General features: G+C 41.7%; 1 protein-coding gene across 2 annotated transcripts in view; it reads right to left on the reverse strand.

Moving 5' to 3' along the window:
- The window catches only part of ITGB5 (integrin subunit beta 5), a 626,222-nt gene that overhangs the window by 514,779 nt on the left and 92,247 nt on the right, over window positions 1–19,196 (reverse strand). For both annotated transcript variants that reach the window (XM_069224638.1, XM_069224637.1), the window contains exon 2: window positions 3,583–3,668. In XM_069224638.1, the coding sequence (XP_069080739.1) occupies window positions 3,583–3,668 (86 nt within the window). The remainder of the gene's footprint in view (window positions 1–3,582; window positions 3,669–19,196) is intronic.

The following is a 19,196-nucleotide window of genomic DNA, read 5'->3' on the forward strand; positions in this document are numbered from 1 at the left end:
AGCTATATAACAGAGATTCAAGATGAGAGGTGAAGAGTGGAGGCTGGCAAACTCTGGGCCTTCCACAGTTTCCATCAAGGCACTATACATGGCACACCTTTTTAGCACACAAGACAGGTGCATATATTTGGGTAGAGTGTAACTACCCAACTTTGGGTGCCTGAGGCAGAGAGAGAATAAGCTAATAGCCAAGGAGGAAGTACTGATAGAAAGCCTAAAGATGTTGACAACACTGTAGGGGTTTCTGCAGCCTTCTACAAAACTTTCACTGGACAGTCAATCCCATTGCTAATGGAAGTTTTATTGGGCTTGCTGTGGTGTATGAGGTAATGCATGCTATTGCAGAAGCATTGATTCTTACTAGCTAAGTCCAACAAAGATTTAACATCACAAGCTTCAAATCGAACAAAAGTAAATGGTGAACATCATAGCAGAAATCTTTCTGAAGTTTTTTAGCTGCCATGCTAGATAAGGTATAGCTCACTTTAAAAAATGAGGATCAGGTCAGCTACATCCATAAATGCAATACTAGTGATAATACCAAAAAAGCCATGCATCCTAGAGACATAGCCAGGAAAATAGAAGAGATATGGGCCTTCTCTCCTTGCATGCAGAGAAAGCATTTGTCTGTGTGAACTGGAAGATGATGGCTGATATTCTGCTGGTGATGGGGCTGGGTGCTGGCTACCTATAAGCCTTCCTGGGCTAGAATCAATCTGAATGGCCTACTCTCAAGACAAATTAACATCAGACGAGGGACAAGTTGCTCCCTTTACTTACTGCACTTGCAAAAAATTACCAACAATCCCTTATCAGGAGCATTAGCCAGAGGATTGATACCTTCAAGCTTCACAAAGGATATACTGGTGTCTCCGAAGGAACCACAACAAGAGTTGTTGTTTGAGTTGGAGGTGTATAATGTAGTAGAGGGGCTCTATATAAATCTCACTAAAACTGAGGGACTGGCATTAGCCAGTGAGCTCTGATTTATGAACAGTCATCAAGCCAGTAGGCTTTTAAGAGATCAACAGCATGTATACAATATTGGCATATCAGGCTGACACCTATGTTATGTATCTGTGCAGCTGAAAACTAATGGCCCTGTTGAGGCAGGTTAAAGGGTGCATCCTTCTGTGGCAGATTTACACACACTCATGGATAAGATTAATCACAGCCTTAATGAGGATGTTCTTACCGAAACCTTTGTTTCAAGATCTCCCCTTGCCCTTCAAGCACCATGAGGTACCCTATCTCGAAGATATTTGCAATACTTTTATTTAGGTCAGAAAAAAAACACATTAATTTGGAAGAAATGCACCGCCATAAACAGGGAGGACTGAGGAGGGTCCCTGACTTCTTGGTTACTAACAGGCCTCTCTGCTTCATTACATGACTGGATGGTTAATGGAGAGAAATATAGCCTATGGTGCTTTGTAGAACAAAACCTGGCTATGAGGCCACTTTTGAAGGTCTCTCTGGTAGTGAAAGCACAATAAGGAAGGAATGAATACCTCTTGCCCTTCGTGAGACCCAAGCTGGAGGGACAGGGCGCTTGACTTGTAATACTGGCCTGATTTCCCATCTGTACCTATTTACTCGACTGTTCCACAAAACTGACTTCACATAGCGATTTAATAATTATGACTGGCATTCCGAGAGTGACTAGAGATATTTTTTAGACATTGTGATCTCATTATTAAAATAATAATCACAACCTTCAATGCAATGCAGGCAAACATGAGTATGGAAACCATGAATCATAACACTAACATTATTTGCAAATAAAACAATGCGCTCTACAGCCAGATGTAAAGCAGGAGGCTACCAGGGATCTCACACCATGTGAGCAATCCCTGCAGTCCATCTCCTCAACTATGAACCTTTTAGCCAAAATACATGAGATCCTTAAGTCACACTAGTTTAACATTTATTTCCCCTACCAACTGCAATGGGAAAAAGAGCTTAACATCATTAAGCAGTGTGAGGAAATTTTTCAGCAAGCTAATAACTATGCAAGACAGGCTGAAGGGAAGAGGCAATACACAAATTGTATAAAGGTGGCACTACACACCATTTATGCTATATATAACAAACACAACAAAATCAGACAAGAGCTGGAGAAACTATGGAGGAACTGCCACTATATTACATATCACATTGAGCTGTGCAAAGCTGGAAAAATTCTAAGCAGAGGTATGTCACCAATATTGCTCAAGAAATTGGGAATGGGGTTGAAAGATGTCCTGAACTGTTAACTTTGGGTGTGCCATCTGAGGATGATTAATTTGCTCTAATCAATGACGGGAAACCTCATATCTTTTGCTAACGGTAAACCAGATAATCCTGTCCGTGTGGGGGTACTACCAAATCACAACAACGGACCAGTGGCTACAGAGGGTATACAAATTGTTGCACCATGAAAACTAGCCTATAGCTTATCAGACAGCAAACAACTGTCAAACTGTGGAATCAGGGTCATGTCTACCTCAATCAAGACTACAGAGGCCTAACATGCACAAAGAGTTCTAGGGCTGATAGCTAGGGAAAGACAGATCATTGAGAAGAAAGAGTTAGGCGAATGCCTACAATAAGGGAAATACGGTGTTTGAATAGAGGGGGCAAAGGGGTCTGGCAGAAGGCCTATGAAGTGCCTCTTCTTTAAAGTGGTTTTGGAGGATAAGGGTTGTATTTTGATGGATTGTTAGGTGGGCAGGCCTACTTTGTGCTATGAGAATGATGCCAAAAGTTCAATTAAAAACTACTGAAACTAATGTTCAAATCCACAGAAAGAAATAATTTGGCACTTTTCCAAAAGAGAGACAACTCTTTAATCTCAACACTAATGTTTTGACTTCAATTAAGTCTGCTACTTGCTCACTAGATGCAAAGATCTTTAAGTTTGTAGTGTAAAAGTATATAAATAATATGAACATTTTCAAGAACTTTCTATTTCTAAAGAATAACTAAAACCTAACATCAAGTTACAGACAGAAGCTTAACAGAAAATATTGGGCTTGAGCTCTGTTTTGAATGACCTAGGGCCAGATTGATAGTTAACAAATGGTACTTCATCAGTCAAGGTAGCAAAGAACATTTCATCCACCACCCTACGGACTACCATCCACCAAATTTAGAGATGACCACCAGCCTGGCAGTCATCTCTCTACACTGAAAGGAATCGCCATCATGGCAGTTCTTTTCGAAGTGCAAAAGGTTTGGTGAACGGCCACTGTCAGTTTTGATGACCATTCATCAACCTTTTTAAATGTTTTTGTTTTCCTTCCAGAAACACAAAAACAATAACTCCCACCCCTTCACCCCACCCCACACTCTGGAGGTTTTCTCATAGGGTGTGGGGACATTGGTTGATGTCCCTCACAGCCAGGGCTTTCCTGGCCGTGTCAGACAAGAAAAAAATAAATTACACCATTCATCCTAACCAGGCCCTAATCCAACCTTCGTAGGAGCCAGCGGCGGCTCTGTTGACAGATAACTTAAGATCCGCTCATGTCTAAATGAGGCAAGCAGACAAAGGGTTTGTTAGAAAGGGTACTCAATAGCATTTGGAATTATAATGTTTACCTCCTTTGCACACCAGGCACACTGGGGGTGAATGAAGAGGCAGTCTTCACAGGAAGTGGCACTGCCACTGGTACAAATATTGACACCTGCAACAAAAACCACAGGTAAGTGTTAATTCAATGATGAAGCAACCAAACATGAAGGCTTGTGTATTATCACTAACAAATAGTGCTTAGAAAGGTGCCACAGAACATTACAGATTTTAGGCTGGCTGCTCCCTTCCATGGAGACACTTAATGCACATTCTAGAAGGAGCACCCATTTTTCATGATAATTAAAATAACACAACAAAATACAAATAATGCTCTAAACAATCCTCTCAGTGGTTCAGTTACTCCGTCAGTATCTGAACTGAGTAATATAGAGTGGAGCGTGGTAGAATTACTTCCCACCACAAAATTTATTTTAGTGTTATTAAAATCCTATTTTTTAAAGGATCACATAAACTGAAATGTTGACATCCATTGCAGTGATAGAGAAAATTCCAGTTACATTTCCTATCAGGCTTCTAGCATCTAAGCTTCAAGATGCATTTTCTATTTATCGAGTAGAATTTTAATTGTTTCTTCTTTGGTTGCATGTATAGATCAACTTCCAAACACCTGTATGTATCTCCTGGATCAAGTAGAAATAATTTTCAAGTGATCAAGTGGAACTTCCACAAAGATTCATTAATACTTCATAATTAAAATGATAAAACATATAACAGTTGCATGAACCCACCTACCATCAATCACCTTTGAAACAGTTTACTGCAGGAACAAACAAAACCTGGATATATGTTTTTTTATCCTTGCGTTCCATTGTTACTCAGAACAACATCATTAACTTTAAATACTAGATTAAGCCACGTCACACTAAACATTCTGTTGTTTTGCCCTGGTTTCACTGAATGAAGGGCAAGATACTTAGCCAATTGGCAAGCACCCATTCTTCAATAAACAAGCCTTTCTCTGTTGCCTTCACCAATTGAATGACCTTCCTTTCTTTTGATGCTACACAATTGCTTGACATCAGACCACCTATCACAAAATAACACCATAGATGAAGTCTCTGTGACTTTGCAGTGTGCCTTTATTCCAAATGCTAGGCTGAAAACTAATCCTGGCCCTTTGTAAGGCAACTTCCACAGTAGAGCTATTTATGAGTCTTCACCTATATTTTCATCTAAAGTTCTCTTCTACTATGCCTTCTTCTTTGATGTTTCAAATATTAAATATCTATGACTGTGTCAGAAGGTAACAACCACCCACCATAGATTTCCTTAGTGCACCCATCAACTTCTTATCTTAAGTTTCTCTTTTCATGAAAGGAACTATTATTGACCTACTGGCTGGAACTTTGATTGTACCTATAAGTAGCTGTATCTCCACCTATAAATCTTGGCATGATTGTTTTGCCCATGTGTGGATTACTGTCTGCAGAATTTCCACATCAAATGTAGATTCCAACTGAAATTGTTCGATATGATATATCTATGATCCTACCCACAAAAATCTAGGCTGAAAGAAGAAGGTTTCTATTGTAGCGTTACTTATACTTTTAAAGAAGTTTGAAACTTTTAAAAAATCTTGAAAGAATACCGCAAGTACTCCTGGGAAAGTGCATCGATCATTGTTTGCTAGGAGTACCACAGTAGTTGCCCTAATCAGAGGGTCGGTGCTCCCAGGTCGCCACGGGATACTTCCCAGGATCGGGAATCTGGGTTTTTCAAACAATCCACCAGTGTCTACCAGGTCCTGCCCACTTCCAGTGAGCCCTGCCCTCTTCTTGGCCATTTAGAGCAGGACCTGTCTCTCGCAGATCGCCCATCTTTCAAGCTCCCTAGGCCAGACCGTAGCCTGGGGTACCCTAGCACCTTTCCAATTCCTCCTTATTTCCCTCTTTGCAAGTATGAAAGCCAAGTACTGAAACCTGCTAGTTACTTTGGTCTTAGTGGTGTGCGGGAACCAGTTCCGCAGGCAATGCCTCAGGGATTTTGGGATCTCCTTCTGTGTACTGTCCACAACTGCAGCCGTGATTTCCTCCCAAAAGGCCTCTGTCAATGGGCAGTTCTAGAACATATGTAGAAATTCGGCCCCAATCATCCCACATCTCTGGAATGTCACTCATCCTGTATTAAGATACCTATTCACCCTCCCCGGGGTGAAGTACGCCTTGTGGAGAATTTAAGTTAATCAATTTGAAGCAGGCTTTCTATGATAACTTGGGCCTCGGTCTAGGTAAGTCTCCCAGTCGCTCTCGGGTATTGGATTCCCCAGGTCTTCCTCTCATCTTGTCCGTAATGTATCCACTGGTTGTATCATATCTTCCCTTATTGTCCTATAAAAAAGAAACCACCTTAAAGGTCCCTGAGGACGTCATTATGCATTGGCATTGGATGAGATGGTTCTGAGGCGCCCAGCCACCAATGGTTCCTAATCCCTGCCATTACTGCCCTGTGTAGCAAAAAATGCCCTTAGGGAAGGTCAGATTCAGAGTGAAACTCCTCAAAAGGGAGAGTTCCTCGGCTCAAAATAAATCCCCTACTCTTGTCGCGCCTGTTGTCACCCACTTGTCTAGGCCCTGACACCCCACCAACTGTTACCCCCCATGAGCTAACGTGCAGCAAACGTAGGGGCATGTCTGGTGAGTACAGGACTTGTGTAAGTGTTTTGGGTGTGCTAGGATTACTTGCATTTGCAAAAGTGGTGTATCCTACAGATGAAAATTTATGTGTGCAGAAACAAAGTAAAAGTGCTTTTGTAATTATAACTTCCTCCCTACTTCCAGACTAGGAAATTATTTAACTGTGACCTTGACACTTGTACATTTGAAAGCCTTTCCAGGAAGGAGATACCAGTGCAATGTTTAGACACAAACTCAACTCTACAACGAAATGTGAATGCAGACATACCACAATATTTGGTCGTATTTCCTTACTTGTAACTGCACTTTGCATACAGCACTTCACCAATTCTAACTTTGTAAATGAGGGGTGGGATATTTCACACTGAAAATGAAAAGTTAAGTTAACTCAAAGGTGCAAATTAATTTGCGAATCTGGCCCACTCTTCTGAGTTGTTTAAACGCGTCTCAGCACCACACTTTTTAAAATCATTTAAAAAAAACCAAGTATGCCTAAGTTATTTCATGAAATAGGGTTCCATTGGCCAATAGGGTTATTTAGGCCTAGGGCTCATGGCGTCTCAGCCCGGGCCTCTCAGCTAAGGACAGAGAGGACAAAGGCAGTTGTCTGTTTGGGCCTGTTCGGGCCGGGTCGGGCCTAGGGCCAGAAATGCTGCCCAATTTTCCATTTACCAGAAAATACGTTATTCCCTACACATCCTCCAACATCCAAACACAATATCAACAAAAGCATTGAACTCATGCGCCACAAACAGACCACATACAGATTGCAATGTCTCATCAACCATCCCAAAACCCCACATACCACACCTATACACATATCCTCCACAACTACAACATTAAGACACCTTCATTCTCACACCAAACACAACTCTATCCATTACCACTAACACATCCAGCCATCGCCCCCTCAACACAAAACCACATTATACATTACTTTGAGTCATCCACAAACACACTCCCCTTCATACAAACCAACAGCACAAGCCTCTATTTGCTCCTGCCAGACTCCTTTTAATCATGACAAAACCAAAACTCAGCCTTCCCTCACACCATCCAAACACCCCCTACACCAATTACACACAACCATACAATCCTTATACTTCATTCCACCACACATATTACCTCTTCCAGTGATCAAATCTAACACAAATACCCCTAACTCCTGTCCATCCCCTCTTACACACTTCATACACCCATCTCCTACACACATCAACACCCCTTGTAATATTCTAATACCACTCACCAGCACTAATTCACATACAAATCCTTTGCAGAAAACCACTACGTCATTATCTCCTCTCACTACTACACAAAAACAAAACAAACACACACGTCAGCCCATCAAAATAACACAAACTTTCATTATACTTTCTGTCACACCGACTCCCACCCTCATGACTACACAAATAATACAAATCCTGAACCATCTTTACTCCTAAATTCTCACTCTTCACAAACATCTACCACAGGCACTCCAACACATCTACATTCATTCACCCGCCTCACATCCATTGCACAACTTAAAGCTTTACACTATAATCCACGTGCTCCTCCACCACCCCTAACCCATACTCCTTCCACACTAAACAGACGCAAACAAAATAATCAGGCCACTCTTAACAATGCCACATCCCCTTGTCTATTACATAATAAGGCTACTCTACAAAAAGCACTAAACTCATCATGTAACTCTCATCCACCAAGTCCACCACCAAAACACACAGACCCAACAAAATGCCTTCTAAGCCTGCTGGATGAGGAACATTATAAGGAGAAACAGTTCTATTGTGACCCTCGTACAGTTATCACATCTAACAACACACCTGCTACAAGCTCTAAATATACTGCTCACCCTTCTCCAAAACAAAATGACACTGACACACTAACGCACATTTTCTAAACTGCCTGCTCGTAAATGCTCAATCTCTCTAAAAAAAATAAGCTTCACATATTCGACCTGCTCACTGACACAACCTGACTAACTATTCATAAGAGACTCATGGTTGGGAGATGACATGGCCCCAGTGTTACATGAAGCCGTTCCTCCAGGCTATCAAACCATCACACAAAACTGTATAGGCAGAAGAGGAGGTAGTCTAACTATTATATCCAAACAAGCAATAAATCTCAGTGAAACAGACAACATTCCCATACACGGTTGTGAGGCCCTCCTCACCAGATGCAACCCTTCACCAACTTCCTCCTGTAACTTTCGCCTCCTTTACAGACCTCCACCTAACAATTCAACATTTCCAGACACTGTTCTAGACACATTCTCAAACCTTATAACAATATACTCCAACCTATGCATTCTTGGGGACCTAAACATTTGGTTTGGCAATCCCAATTTGACCCATCCAAAAGCTATCACCACTGGTCTAGTCACATTGAACCTACATCAGATTTGACACAATCCCACACACATCACTGGACACATCTTAGATGTCATTCTTGCAAGCCCTGGACTAGTTACCATTCAAAAAGCCACACCAATCACATGGTCAGCCCACCATTTGTTAACTTTATGACATAAAACACCACAAATCAACACACCCCATAACACCTTTCAAACATACATCTATCGACCATGGAACAAACTCAATTTTGAAGACATAGAAACACAACTAATAGCCAACACAGATCTAGATACAATAAATTATGTTCCAAAACGTTATGAGTGGCTACAGGAAGCTTTCGATATTCTAATACCACTCAGAAAAACTAAACAGGACAAAAGAAAAACAACACCTTGGAGAAACACAGAACTAAAAAAAGATAAAGCAACAAACAAGAAGGCTGCATCTGACCTGGCACAAAACAAACAACATTTAAGATAAACTTCAGCTACACAAAGTTAACAGAATATACAAATCATCAATCAAAAAAGCTAAAAAAGGTACTACTCAGACAGAATTCAAAATGCTAAATCTGCAACTAAAGAATTTTATAAAATTCTCAATTAATTTAAAAAATCTCAAGATTTCACGAACAAACTGGAAATTCATTACACAACCAAGGCAGACACAATTGACTCCTAGTGAAAACAAAAGAAAACCATCAGCACTAACAAGTTTCCTAAAATCCCCTCCAAGAATAAACTAACCCAGCCCTCTGCACTCCTTCAAACTAATATCACATGGTGAATTTATGGATTTGGTCAAAGCAATCAGGCCTTCCGCCTGCCTTTCTGACCCTTGTCCACCACATATCTTCAAGATTTTTTTTTTATCTACTTCTGCTACCACAACGTTAAGAAGAATCATCAATACCTCTTTAACTACGAGACCTTTTCCTAAAGACCTGAAAACGGCATGCATAACACCAGTTATTAAAGAAAACAACCCTGGACCTGCATGATTCCAACAACTACAGACCAATTACAAATTGACTTTTCCTGGGCCAACTGATAAAAAGAGCTGCATTCGCCCACATGTCACAATTCATTGAAGACAACTCCATACTTTCAGACTACCAAACTGGATTCCGCCCAGGAAGAGGCGCTGAATCTGCACTCATAGCAAACTGGGATGAACTTAGAAACACAGTTGACCGCAATGGAGTTGCTGCACTACTTCTCTTGGACCTATCAGCTGCCTTTGATACTGTTGTCCATTACACCCTAATTCAAAGACTCTATGAAGCCGGCATAGAAGGGACTGCACTTGACTGAATTACATTCTACCTTCAAATAGAACACATATAATCTATTCTTCCCCCTTCTCATCCAACCCCTACCTCACAAAAGCAGGGGACCCTCAAGGATCAATCATCTCACCTATGCTTTTTAACATCTACAGGTCATTACCAGAATTGGTTAATTATTTTCAACTCACATGCTACAACTATGCAGATGACAGACAAATACTCCTTAAGTTGGAATGCCCCAAAGACAATAAAAACTCACAAATCTTCAGTTGCCTCAGAGCAGTTGATGAGTGAATGACTTGGAGCCATCTCAAATTGAATGCTTCCAAAACGGAAACACTCATGTGGGGGACTGGAAGAATTATGACCCACTGTGCGCGTGGCCTGACGGTCTGGGACCACCTCCTCAAGTATCTAAGGAAGTTAAAAACCTTGGAATTATCCTGGACCCCAAGTTAACAATGAATGCTCAAGTGGACAAATTAGCACCATCAAGCTTCATCACCTTGAAGACTCTGACGCATCTTCCCTAACAAGGTGCAGGCTACTATCTCTCTTGTGCTATCTAAACTGGATTATGTCAATGACCTCTACCATGGATCATCTACATCTACATCTACTATGAAAAAACTACATTGTATTCAGAACTCAGCTGCCAGGCTACTATTACATGGAAAACCAGAAGCCCACATATTCCCCTGCTTTGACAGCACTACACTGGTTACCAGTTGCCAGAAGATCCACCTTCAAGCGCCCTTGATCACCCACAAAGCTATACGTGGAACAGGACCACTTTTCATCATAAACAAAATCACCAAATACATTCAACAAAGAAACCTCCACTCAAGATTGGCACCCGCCTTAAAACACCACCATACAAGAAAAAGACAATAGGTGGTATATCCGTCTCTGTTAAAGCAGCCAAACTATGAATTCATTAACCCCAAATATATGCTCCACGAATAACTATCTTGTCTTCAGAAGACTACTCAAGAGTTGTCTCTTTCCTTCATAACCACCATATTCAAACACCAATGGACTGCATATGCCTGTGTAGATAAATATTTATAATCGGATTATGTGTATATTCTAGATGTGTATAGTTATTTAAGAAATATGTAAAGTTACTATTTCATGAAAATAAAATAAACACTCTCTTTAAACTTGCTTAACAAATGTATTTCTACTCAGAATTAAATGTATATATGTGTGTGTGCATGGTGTGTATATGTATATTTGGGTGTATATACATATATATTTGTATATTATTCTATGCTTAACATGTTCATAGCTCATTGTACAGCTCCTAGATAAGTTGTTATATTAGATACTTATGAATCCCTGCTTTCTTTGTTTATGTCACAATGAGCAAATTTTATCCTAACTAATTTTAACAGCAAGCATTCCGCTACTGAAAAATTGAGGAATGAGAAATGAATGTTAGAAAAGTACACTTATTAATTAACATCAAATACTGCAAATCCTGAAAGTCTGTTTATACAATACAACTTTACATCTCATTATTATACCCATTATTATATTCCTTAAACATATATTCCTTTACTATGTATTTACATATCTATTTATTTATTACTCTAGTCCTACTGTACTAGAGAGAGAAAAACAATAGTAAGTACATAAATATATATTTAATATTAAAATAATGAATTAATAAATAAACAATAAAATAACATTTACTCTCTCGTAAGCTTTACTCTGTCTCCCCATCACCCTATGTCTCCAATCAATCCTCTATCCCCACTCTGACTCATCCCAAACCCATTCTACTACTTTGTTCTCCAAAGTATCCCTGCCTAAGCTCTTCCCTCCTCTACCACATCTAGCTCACCCCAAACCTTAGTTTATTACTATGATCTCCCAAACAACCCTACTAAATTCTCCCTCATTTATCTCACCTTTGACTCATCCAAAACCCCTTGTACTACTATGATCTCCCTAACTCCTTTCCACATACTCTTCCCTCCTCCATCTCTCCTTTACTCATTCCAAGCCTCATCCTATTACTATAAACTCTCAATTAACACTTCTGGATTCTTCCCTGCTCTAGACCTCCATTACTATATTCAATCCAACTAACAAACTCACATATCCTCCACTCAAATTAACTCATACTAATATTGATACTGTACTCATATCCACCACTAATTTCTCTTGGGTTCTGGAGTAGTGTGCTACTCGCCGAAAAACGCTTCAACATCTCATCAGGAGTAGGAAGCAATATATAAATACAATTACGAATCGTCGTAGTTCATTAAAAAAGGCCTTCAGCGTATCCATGGGAGCAGTGAATTCTAATTAGATGCTTTCATGTCCTAGACGAGAAAATCAATGGTGACACAGAGAAGCTTTTCTGTGACAACCTATCTACTGGAAGTCAAGCAACTAATGTAAAGAGCACTAGGCCCTCATCCCCAAATGATACAACCCCTCAAATTTGGCAGCTTTTCACTTTATGCAGCATTCATGTTAAGGCCTCTATAGAAAATTAGAGGAGAAAAAGGGAGGGGGGAAGCGAAGAGGAAGAGAGGGGGAAGAGAGGGAGGAGAGAATGAGGACAAAAGGAGAGAGGGAGGAGGCAAGAGGGAAGAGATGGAGGAGGAGTGAGGGTGGAAGACAGAGAGGGATAGAAGAGGGGGAATAAATTAGAAGGAGAAGAAGAATGAGGACAAGTGGAGTGGGTGGGAGAAGGAGGGGGAATCTCTTTTTGTATTATTTAGTGCTTCCTACCACACTTATACCATTTGTTATCAATGTCAATAACAGATTTCACCATTCCCCAATTTATGATGTTGTTTTTATGGCCATGAGAAGGATGAAAGGCCAAGTGAGCCTAGATGAGATTTGGACCCATGACATCCTGCACACTGCTTGCAGAGGCGTTCTTAAGGAGTTGGGTATTTGGGGTGTGACACCCCAAAAAATTACATTCTTGACTTGGTAAGTGGGTCTGGTGGTCCAAAGTCACATCTGCTGTATATTAGTTTTTATCATCATCCTGGTTCCATTAAGTGGTTTTAACTTGTTAATTTTTGGATCAGAAACAAATATATTTAGGCACAGATTTACGAAGACTTGGAATCAGGGTTGCGTCTCTTTTTTATGTAGCCTACAACACAAAATCCTTCTTGGTATTTACAAAGCCACACAAATTAGTTAGTGAGAAAAAGTAACACAGCAGATTGAGCTCCCTTGCGTTACTTCCCGTCAGTTAGGTGTTCCATGGGTGGGGCTTGACTGTTCATGTGCATCCACCCATGGATTTTGATTCAAACCCATATTAAAAAAGGCCCAGATTTACAAAGATTTTACAACCGGGTTCCATCACTTTTTTGACACTGTGTGATACAAGATCTTTTTGGGGTTTTACTAAGCCATGCAAATGTCAATTTGCAACCTTTGTAAGAAAAAGAAATTCAATACATTGAGATGCTTGTTATAATTTGCATCAGATCGGTGTTTGATGGGTGGTACATGGGCATCCCCATGCATTCACCAGTGGATTTTGAAACAAATCAGCATTTACAAAGACTTTTAGAAGTGTTTTTGCGCCAAATGGTGCTACTGCCTGAGGCTGCCTAATGAGGAGAAATAACTTTATTTCTCCACATTACTTCCTCTATGCATGTGTGCTGCATGCATCACACATACAAAGATAAACATGTCTCAAGGGATAGGTTTTGTGCTGTGAGGTACTCCTTCATGCACAAAAACTTTCCTTACCATAATGTAGACACCCGCACACTATAAGCGTAAGGATGCCTGTGTTCGTGCAGGGCCGCCTAACGTGCCCCAGGCCATGAAGAGAACAGAACTATGCTATTTCTTTGAAGACACGGTTCAGTTCTGCTCTCTTCAGACGGTGCAACACAGAGTAGCAACTTTGCTTGCTGCACTGTGTTGCACAACTACTTTGCAAATATGCCTCTTTGTGACCAGTCTACCAAAAAAGTAGGAAATCTAGATGTAATGATGTTTGCGTTTTGACCACTGACTCCATGTTGCTTGTAGCCTAGCAGCACACCGTCACATTGGTGACCATGAGCTTCGTTTTGCATATTGACTTCACTTCACGCTTAAATTAGCATTAGCCACTGCCACATTAGAAGTGCAGAAGCGGCAAGTATTTTTCCATACACAACATGTTATGCAACATGTTTTTCGCTCATGTTTTTACTCGACATGTCTGCGTGTTCTTTCTCATCAAGGGCTACGGCATAACATGGGGAAGGCAGGAAGATAAAAGTGTACTAGGATGATGTTTATAGTACAGCAGGGTTTGGTTTTGGAGGGGCACCTTGGGATCCTGGCCAGCTCCAACGTGCTCCTTACAAAACTGACCTGAAGTAGCCAGCATTTTTTAACAACAATTTGTGGAGCGGGAAGGGTTTTCTAGAAATCTCCTCTCTGGCATTTTGAAGATATCTAAGAGACCGAGACCAGTTTGACCATGAAGTGATTCAGACCTCTGGCAGGAGCGGAACGGTGATGCCTGTCATTCTTCCCGTGAGGGTAGATCGCTCTCTCTTCACGGTCGATCTTGTGATCAATGGCCTGGTTTTGGTGGGAGAAAGATGAGGCGGACTCAGCTGTGCCCCATTGTGATGAATTTTCATCTCTTATTATCTGCTTTGCATTGTGCATGAATATATATATATATATATATTTGCTGTTTATAGATTGAGGTAGAGAATTCTTTGTACATGTTTTCATTTCATTGCTGCGCACATGTTTGGAACATGCACTTTCTGTTGTACTGACCTTTCTTTACGAGCCTTGCAGAGTGATTTAATACATGTATTTCCTAGACTAAGAGTTGCATACCAGAGATTATTTTCAGTGTGTGTCTTTCATCTCGGTCCGTAGTGAAGCAAAACACTAGACCCATAGAAGTACTCCTTGAATGAATGCTAATTTACAAATTTTTTGGAATTCACAAACATGGACAGCAGTAGGATGGAAACCTATGGCAGTCTCAGGTTTCCTGGGATACTACTGGCAAACACCCAAAAGTTGATAGGACTATGTTTGCAAACAGTCTAGGCACTGGCAGTCCCTCGGGGTAGCTTTCCAAACCCTTGTTCTTTCCAGAATGTGCCACTCTAGACAGGGAGAATGATTTAGGATTTAGCAAATGAAGTGAAGGCAGACAGTGTTGAGGAGGACTTCACTGCCTTTACTCCAGCCATCAAAATAAGAGATTTTGGCAGCCAGTTCGTTTTTAGAAAAGAAAAAGAAAAAAAATTAATGACCCCCACATCAGCTTTCTCCCATGGCCTGTAGTGTTTTTTTCCAGACCATTACTGCCTGTATATACCTGCCGTTGATGAGCAGTAAAGAAAAACAAAAAAACATCTGACTGTCTTCTCTAAATAGGGCAGATGGTCAGTTGGCTTACTTTTGATGCCACCTACTCCATCTGGCTGCTGAAGGGAAATTAAAAATGCCCCTCAGGCCCCCGCACCCTGATTTTCGGCTTGTAAATATAACCTATAACCTCAAGCAAATGACCCATGCCGGGAAGCATACAAACTTGTTTTTGATGGAACTTTATAAAAATGTGGAAAGTTCACAAGATGTAACTTCTCTCCAGCAGCTAAGCAAGTGAGAGGGGACATACCTGTAAATTACAAAACGTCTATGATAAAAGGGTGAATAATAAAGGGATACAGTCACAGGTGCCTTTTGTTTTCTTTGGGACCCATGAATGAGATTCATATGAAAAGGTTTCAGAATGTTTATGTCCTCTGGACAGCGTGGCGCTATATTAAGGCCACTGTTGGAAGCTGTCTGGTAGTTTCCCAAGGAAGGCCACTATATGGCTTGAAAAACGGACTTTCTGTTGAAGGATGGGCTAGTGCCTTAAAAGCAAATTGGCATTCTGCTTGGTACTGAAAACACTGCACAGGGACGGTATGCCTAGGGGAATGGGAAACTATGTTAATGTTGTGGTGAGCAACTGAGGTCAAAGATATTTTGTTTTCTTTTTTTCTCCAAATAAACAGACTTCATATGCAACCTACAATACCTTGTTACTCTATAACTCATTTGCAAGCTGTTTCTCGGAACATGAGTATCACAGGCCACATTGGCATCTCCACAGTGGCTCATTTTATATTTATTCATAAGTAGGGATAATGGAAAACAAACTTCTAACATCAATCGTTATTATGGGTCAAGAAAGATTTAATAGGATATATTTTAAAGAATGCATGATCCGTCAAAATAAATTATAAACTGGCTACAACCACAATCAGTGCAAAATGCAAAACCAGAAAACAAATAAGTGGAAAAGAATAGCAAATATGTCACTGGGATTTACAAGGCCAAAAAGACACAAGCATGAACCTAGTGTTCCTGAAAAGCTGTATCTGGTTTTATAATGCAGACTGTACAAAGGAAGAAGTGATCGCTCTTTCTGTAATAGGCGTCAGTACTTTCATTTTGCTATGGAGAAACCCTTGATTTCATGGTTCATTACAAGATCAGTCGCACCAGTCCTTAATTTGAGCCGTGGTTGCAGGTGGTGGGCACCAGAACCTGGGGCCTGATTTAGATCCTGGCGGTATTACCGCCAAGCCGAGTCGGCAGCGGCCAGAAAAAACTGTCAAGGCAGCGGTCTACTGCCCACTGTATGTATTTTTGGCTAAGCCAAAGACCCCTACAAAAGAGTGTAAATCGTCTCAACAGCTGCATCTCGCAGCTGATGCAGCGGACTCCAATGCTGATGAGTAGGCCCTCTGTCGCTGCCTTGACGGCGGCATCCCACTTAGCCTATTTAAATCACACAGTTGTGTTGGCAGTGTTTCAGAGACAGGCCCATGACAGCAGAACCCATGCAGTATAGTAGCATGGTTGTGGCCACTGGTTAGATACAAGTAGGCCACAGCTGTTTTTATATTGGACAACTGACAGCTGCAAAACACACTATAAAACACACTCCATTCCAGACCACAATCCTTTGGCATTCACTGCAGAAGACCATTCAGGCACACAATATTTCCAGCCAGGAGACAGGTTTTTGCTATGTTTTTCCTATCCCTCCGTGTTTTTGGACATTTTTACTTGATAGCATTACATTTATTTTTTTAAATACTATAAAGTATTTTTTGTTATTGAAATTCACAACAGTAGGAAGAATAAATCCCAGTTTCACAGAGCGGGAACTGACTGTCATGGAAGTGGTGGTGGTTTTGTCAGCCTCTCCTAGTGGTCCAGAGAACCGTCCCCTCTGGGGTGAAGGTAAGGTGGGGGGTGTGGAACAGGTGCAGGGACTGGGGTGGGATTAGTCGGCTCCTCATATGGCCGAGCCTTTCTGTCTGTGGCAGGCAGTGTTGTTATGGTGCCAAATGTAGAGGGTACACAGACGGGCAGGTGGGATTGGAAAAGCCCTGCTCACATGGTGACATATGTCGAACAGCACCCCAGTCAGGGAGCTCATATTTGCATTATGGTTACGTATATCCAACATGCACCCCCTTGATTTCCCTTCGCTCAGTTACTACCTGGCCCTTCACGTCTTGTGACTGCTGGACTGCTCCCAAGACTCGGCCATTGCCGGTCTGACTGACGAAGACCCCAGTGGACCCCCTGTGGAAAACCCACAGATTCCCTCACACGACCTCTACCCCCACTACCCTGTGCCCTACAAGCAGTGCGCCCCATCACACTAGTTCCTGGCAGAACTGGAGGAAGTGTTGTTGTATTCTCAACAGCAGCCAGGACTGGGGGCACAAGATTGGTATAATGTTCATTTGGACACAAGAAGTCGAGGTATCCATTGGCTGAGGTGCTGGCATAGCTGGGGTGGGAGGTGTAGGTGTGGGCCAAGTGCACACCACTGGAGCTGTCTGGCCAGACTGGCCAGATGGACCAGGGTGCTTATGATCATCTGGACTTGCAGAAGTGGTGTCCTCACAGACGTTTTGCCCCTGGTCTGGAGTGGAAGTGTCTTGGGTGGTAATCTATCTATTTAGCAATGAGTGCTACTATTCTCTTAGTGAGGATAAGGATTATTCAGGTCCTGACGAATCTCCACTACATCTTTTAAACTATTTGAGCGAGAAACATGTTGACCAGGTTTCAGGGTTATGTAGTGTAGGAATTACCCACACATGACTCACTTTTTGCAGACGCCAATAGTTGAGGGGTGAGGCATACATCAGACATAGTTTTGGGAGAACCAAAACATTACATCTTCTGTCCCCTATCTCTGTTTTTAATCTTGACAGGGGTGAAAGGTTAGAATAAAGGTTTCTCTTTTTGACACCCTTAGTCAATTTTAAGATACTTTTTTCACCCTATCCCTTATTCTTGCATTCATCTCTGGCAAAGCTATCGAAAAGATCTTCAGTAAAGAGCCTCCTTGAGGGGCCCATCAAGCATTGCAGTGCCAACCTCACGAGGAGCATGGCCCAATTATGAAGCCTGTCACTGGATGGTGAGTGAGGGCCCTTGTTCCCAGTATATAATGCTTGAAGAGACCTTGTGACTCCTGCCCGGGTTGCTAGTATGGAGCCTTTCCCTATGGAACTGTGCGTCTCATATGTTTTTATGTGACTAGGGAGACTGATGCACTGGACCATATAAATCACCCATAGTTGCCCCCCTTTTCTTCTTTTTGTAATGGAGATACAAACCTAAGATAACCCCTGCTCACCATCTTGGTAGCTTGGCACAAGCAGTCAGACTTATCTCAAAGGCAATGCCTAAAGTATTTGTACAAACACACAGTAACACAGTAACACAGTGCAGACACCACAAAAGCACCTCACACCAGTTGAGAAAAATAGCCAATATTTATCAGAATAAAACAAGACCAAAATGACAACAATTCAACATACACGAGCAAAGTTATGAATTTTCAAAGACTGAACTTCAATACACCTTTTAGAAACACAAATGCTTCAATTTGGTGTTATCACGGCGTTGTGACAGAGTTGTTCCCCACAATCCGACATCAAAGGCGCCAGTCCCGGAGTCGCACAGACCCCCAAGTACAGTACCTTTTGAAAGTGAGGAAACAAGCCGGTGCATAGAGTCGGGGAGGAGAGGCGTTGCTGGATCCAGTGCAGCATTGGTCCTTTGCTACAGAGCAGTGGGGCTGAGGAGTCGATGCAAAGTGTTGGTTCCTTGCAGAGGAGACGACGCAGCGTTGGTGCGAAGCATCGTTTCCTAATGCTCCTATGGGATCAATGTCCGGCGGGTCAAGTCACGGTGAGGCGACCTCACAGGGTCGCATTCACGCTACGGGGCTGCAGATGCCACAGTGGAGTCGGGTGTCACGGACCTCGGTGACACAGCACTCTGGACTCACAGAA

This window comes from Pleurodeles waltl, chromosome 3_1 (genome assembly GCF_031143425.1).
Source record: "Pleurodeles waltl isolate 20211129_DDA chromosome 3_1, aPleWal1.hap1.20221129, whole genome shotgun sequence".
NCBI lineage: Eukaryota > Metazoa > Chordata > Amphibia > Caudata > Salamandridae > Pleurodeles > Pleurodeles waltl.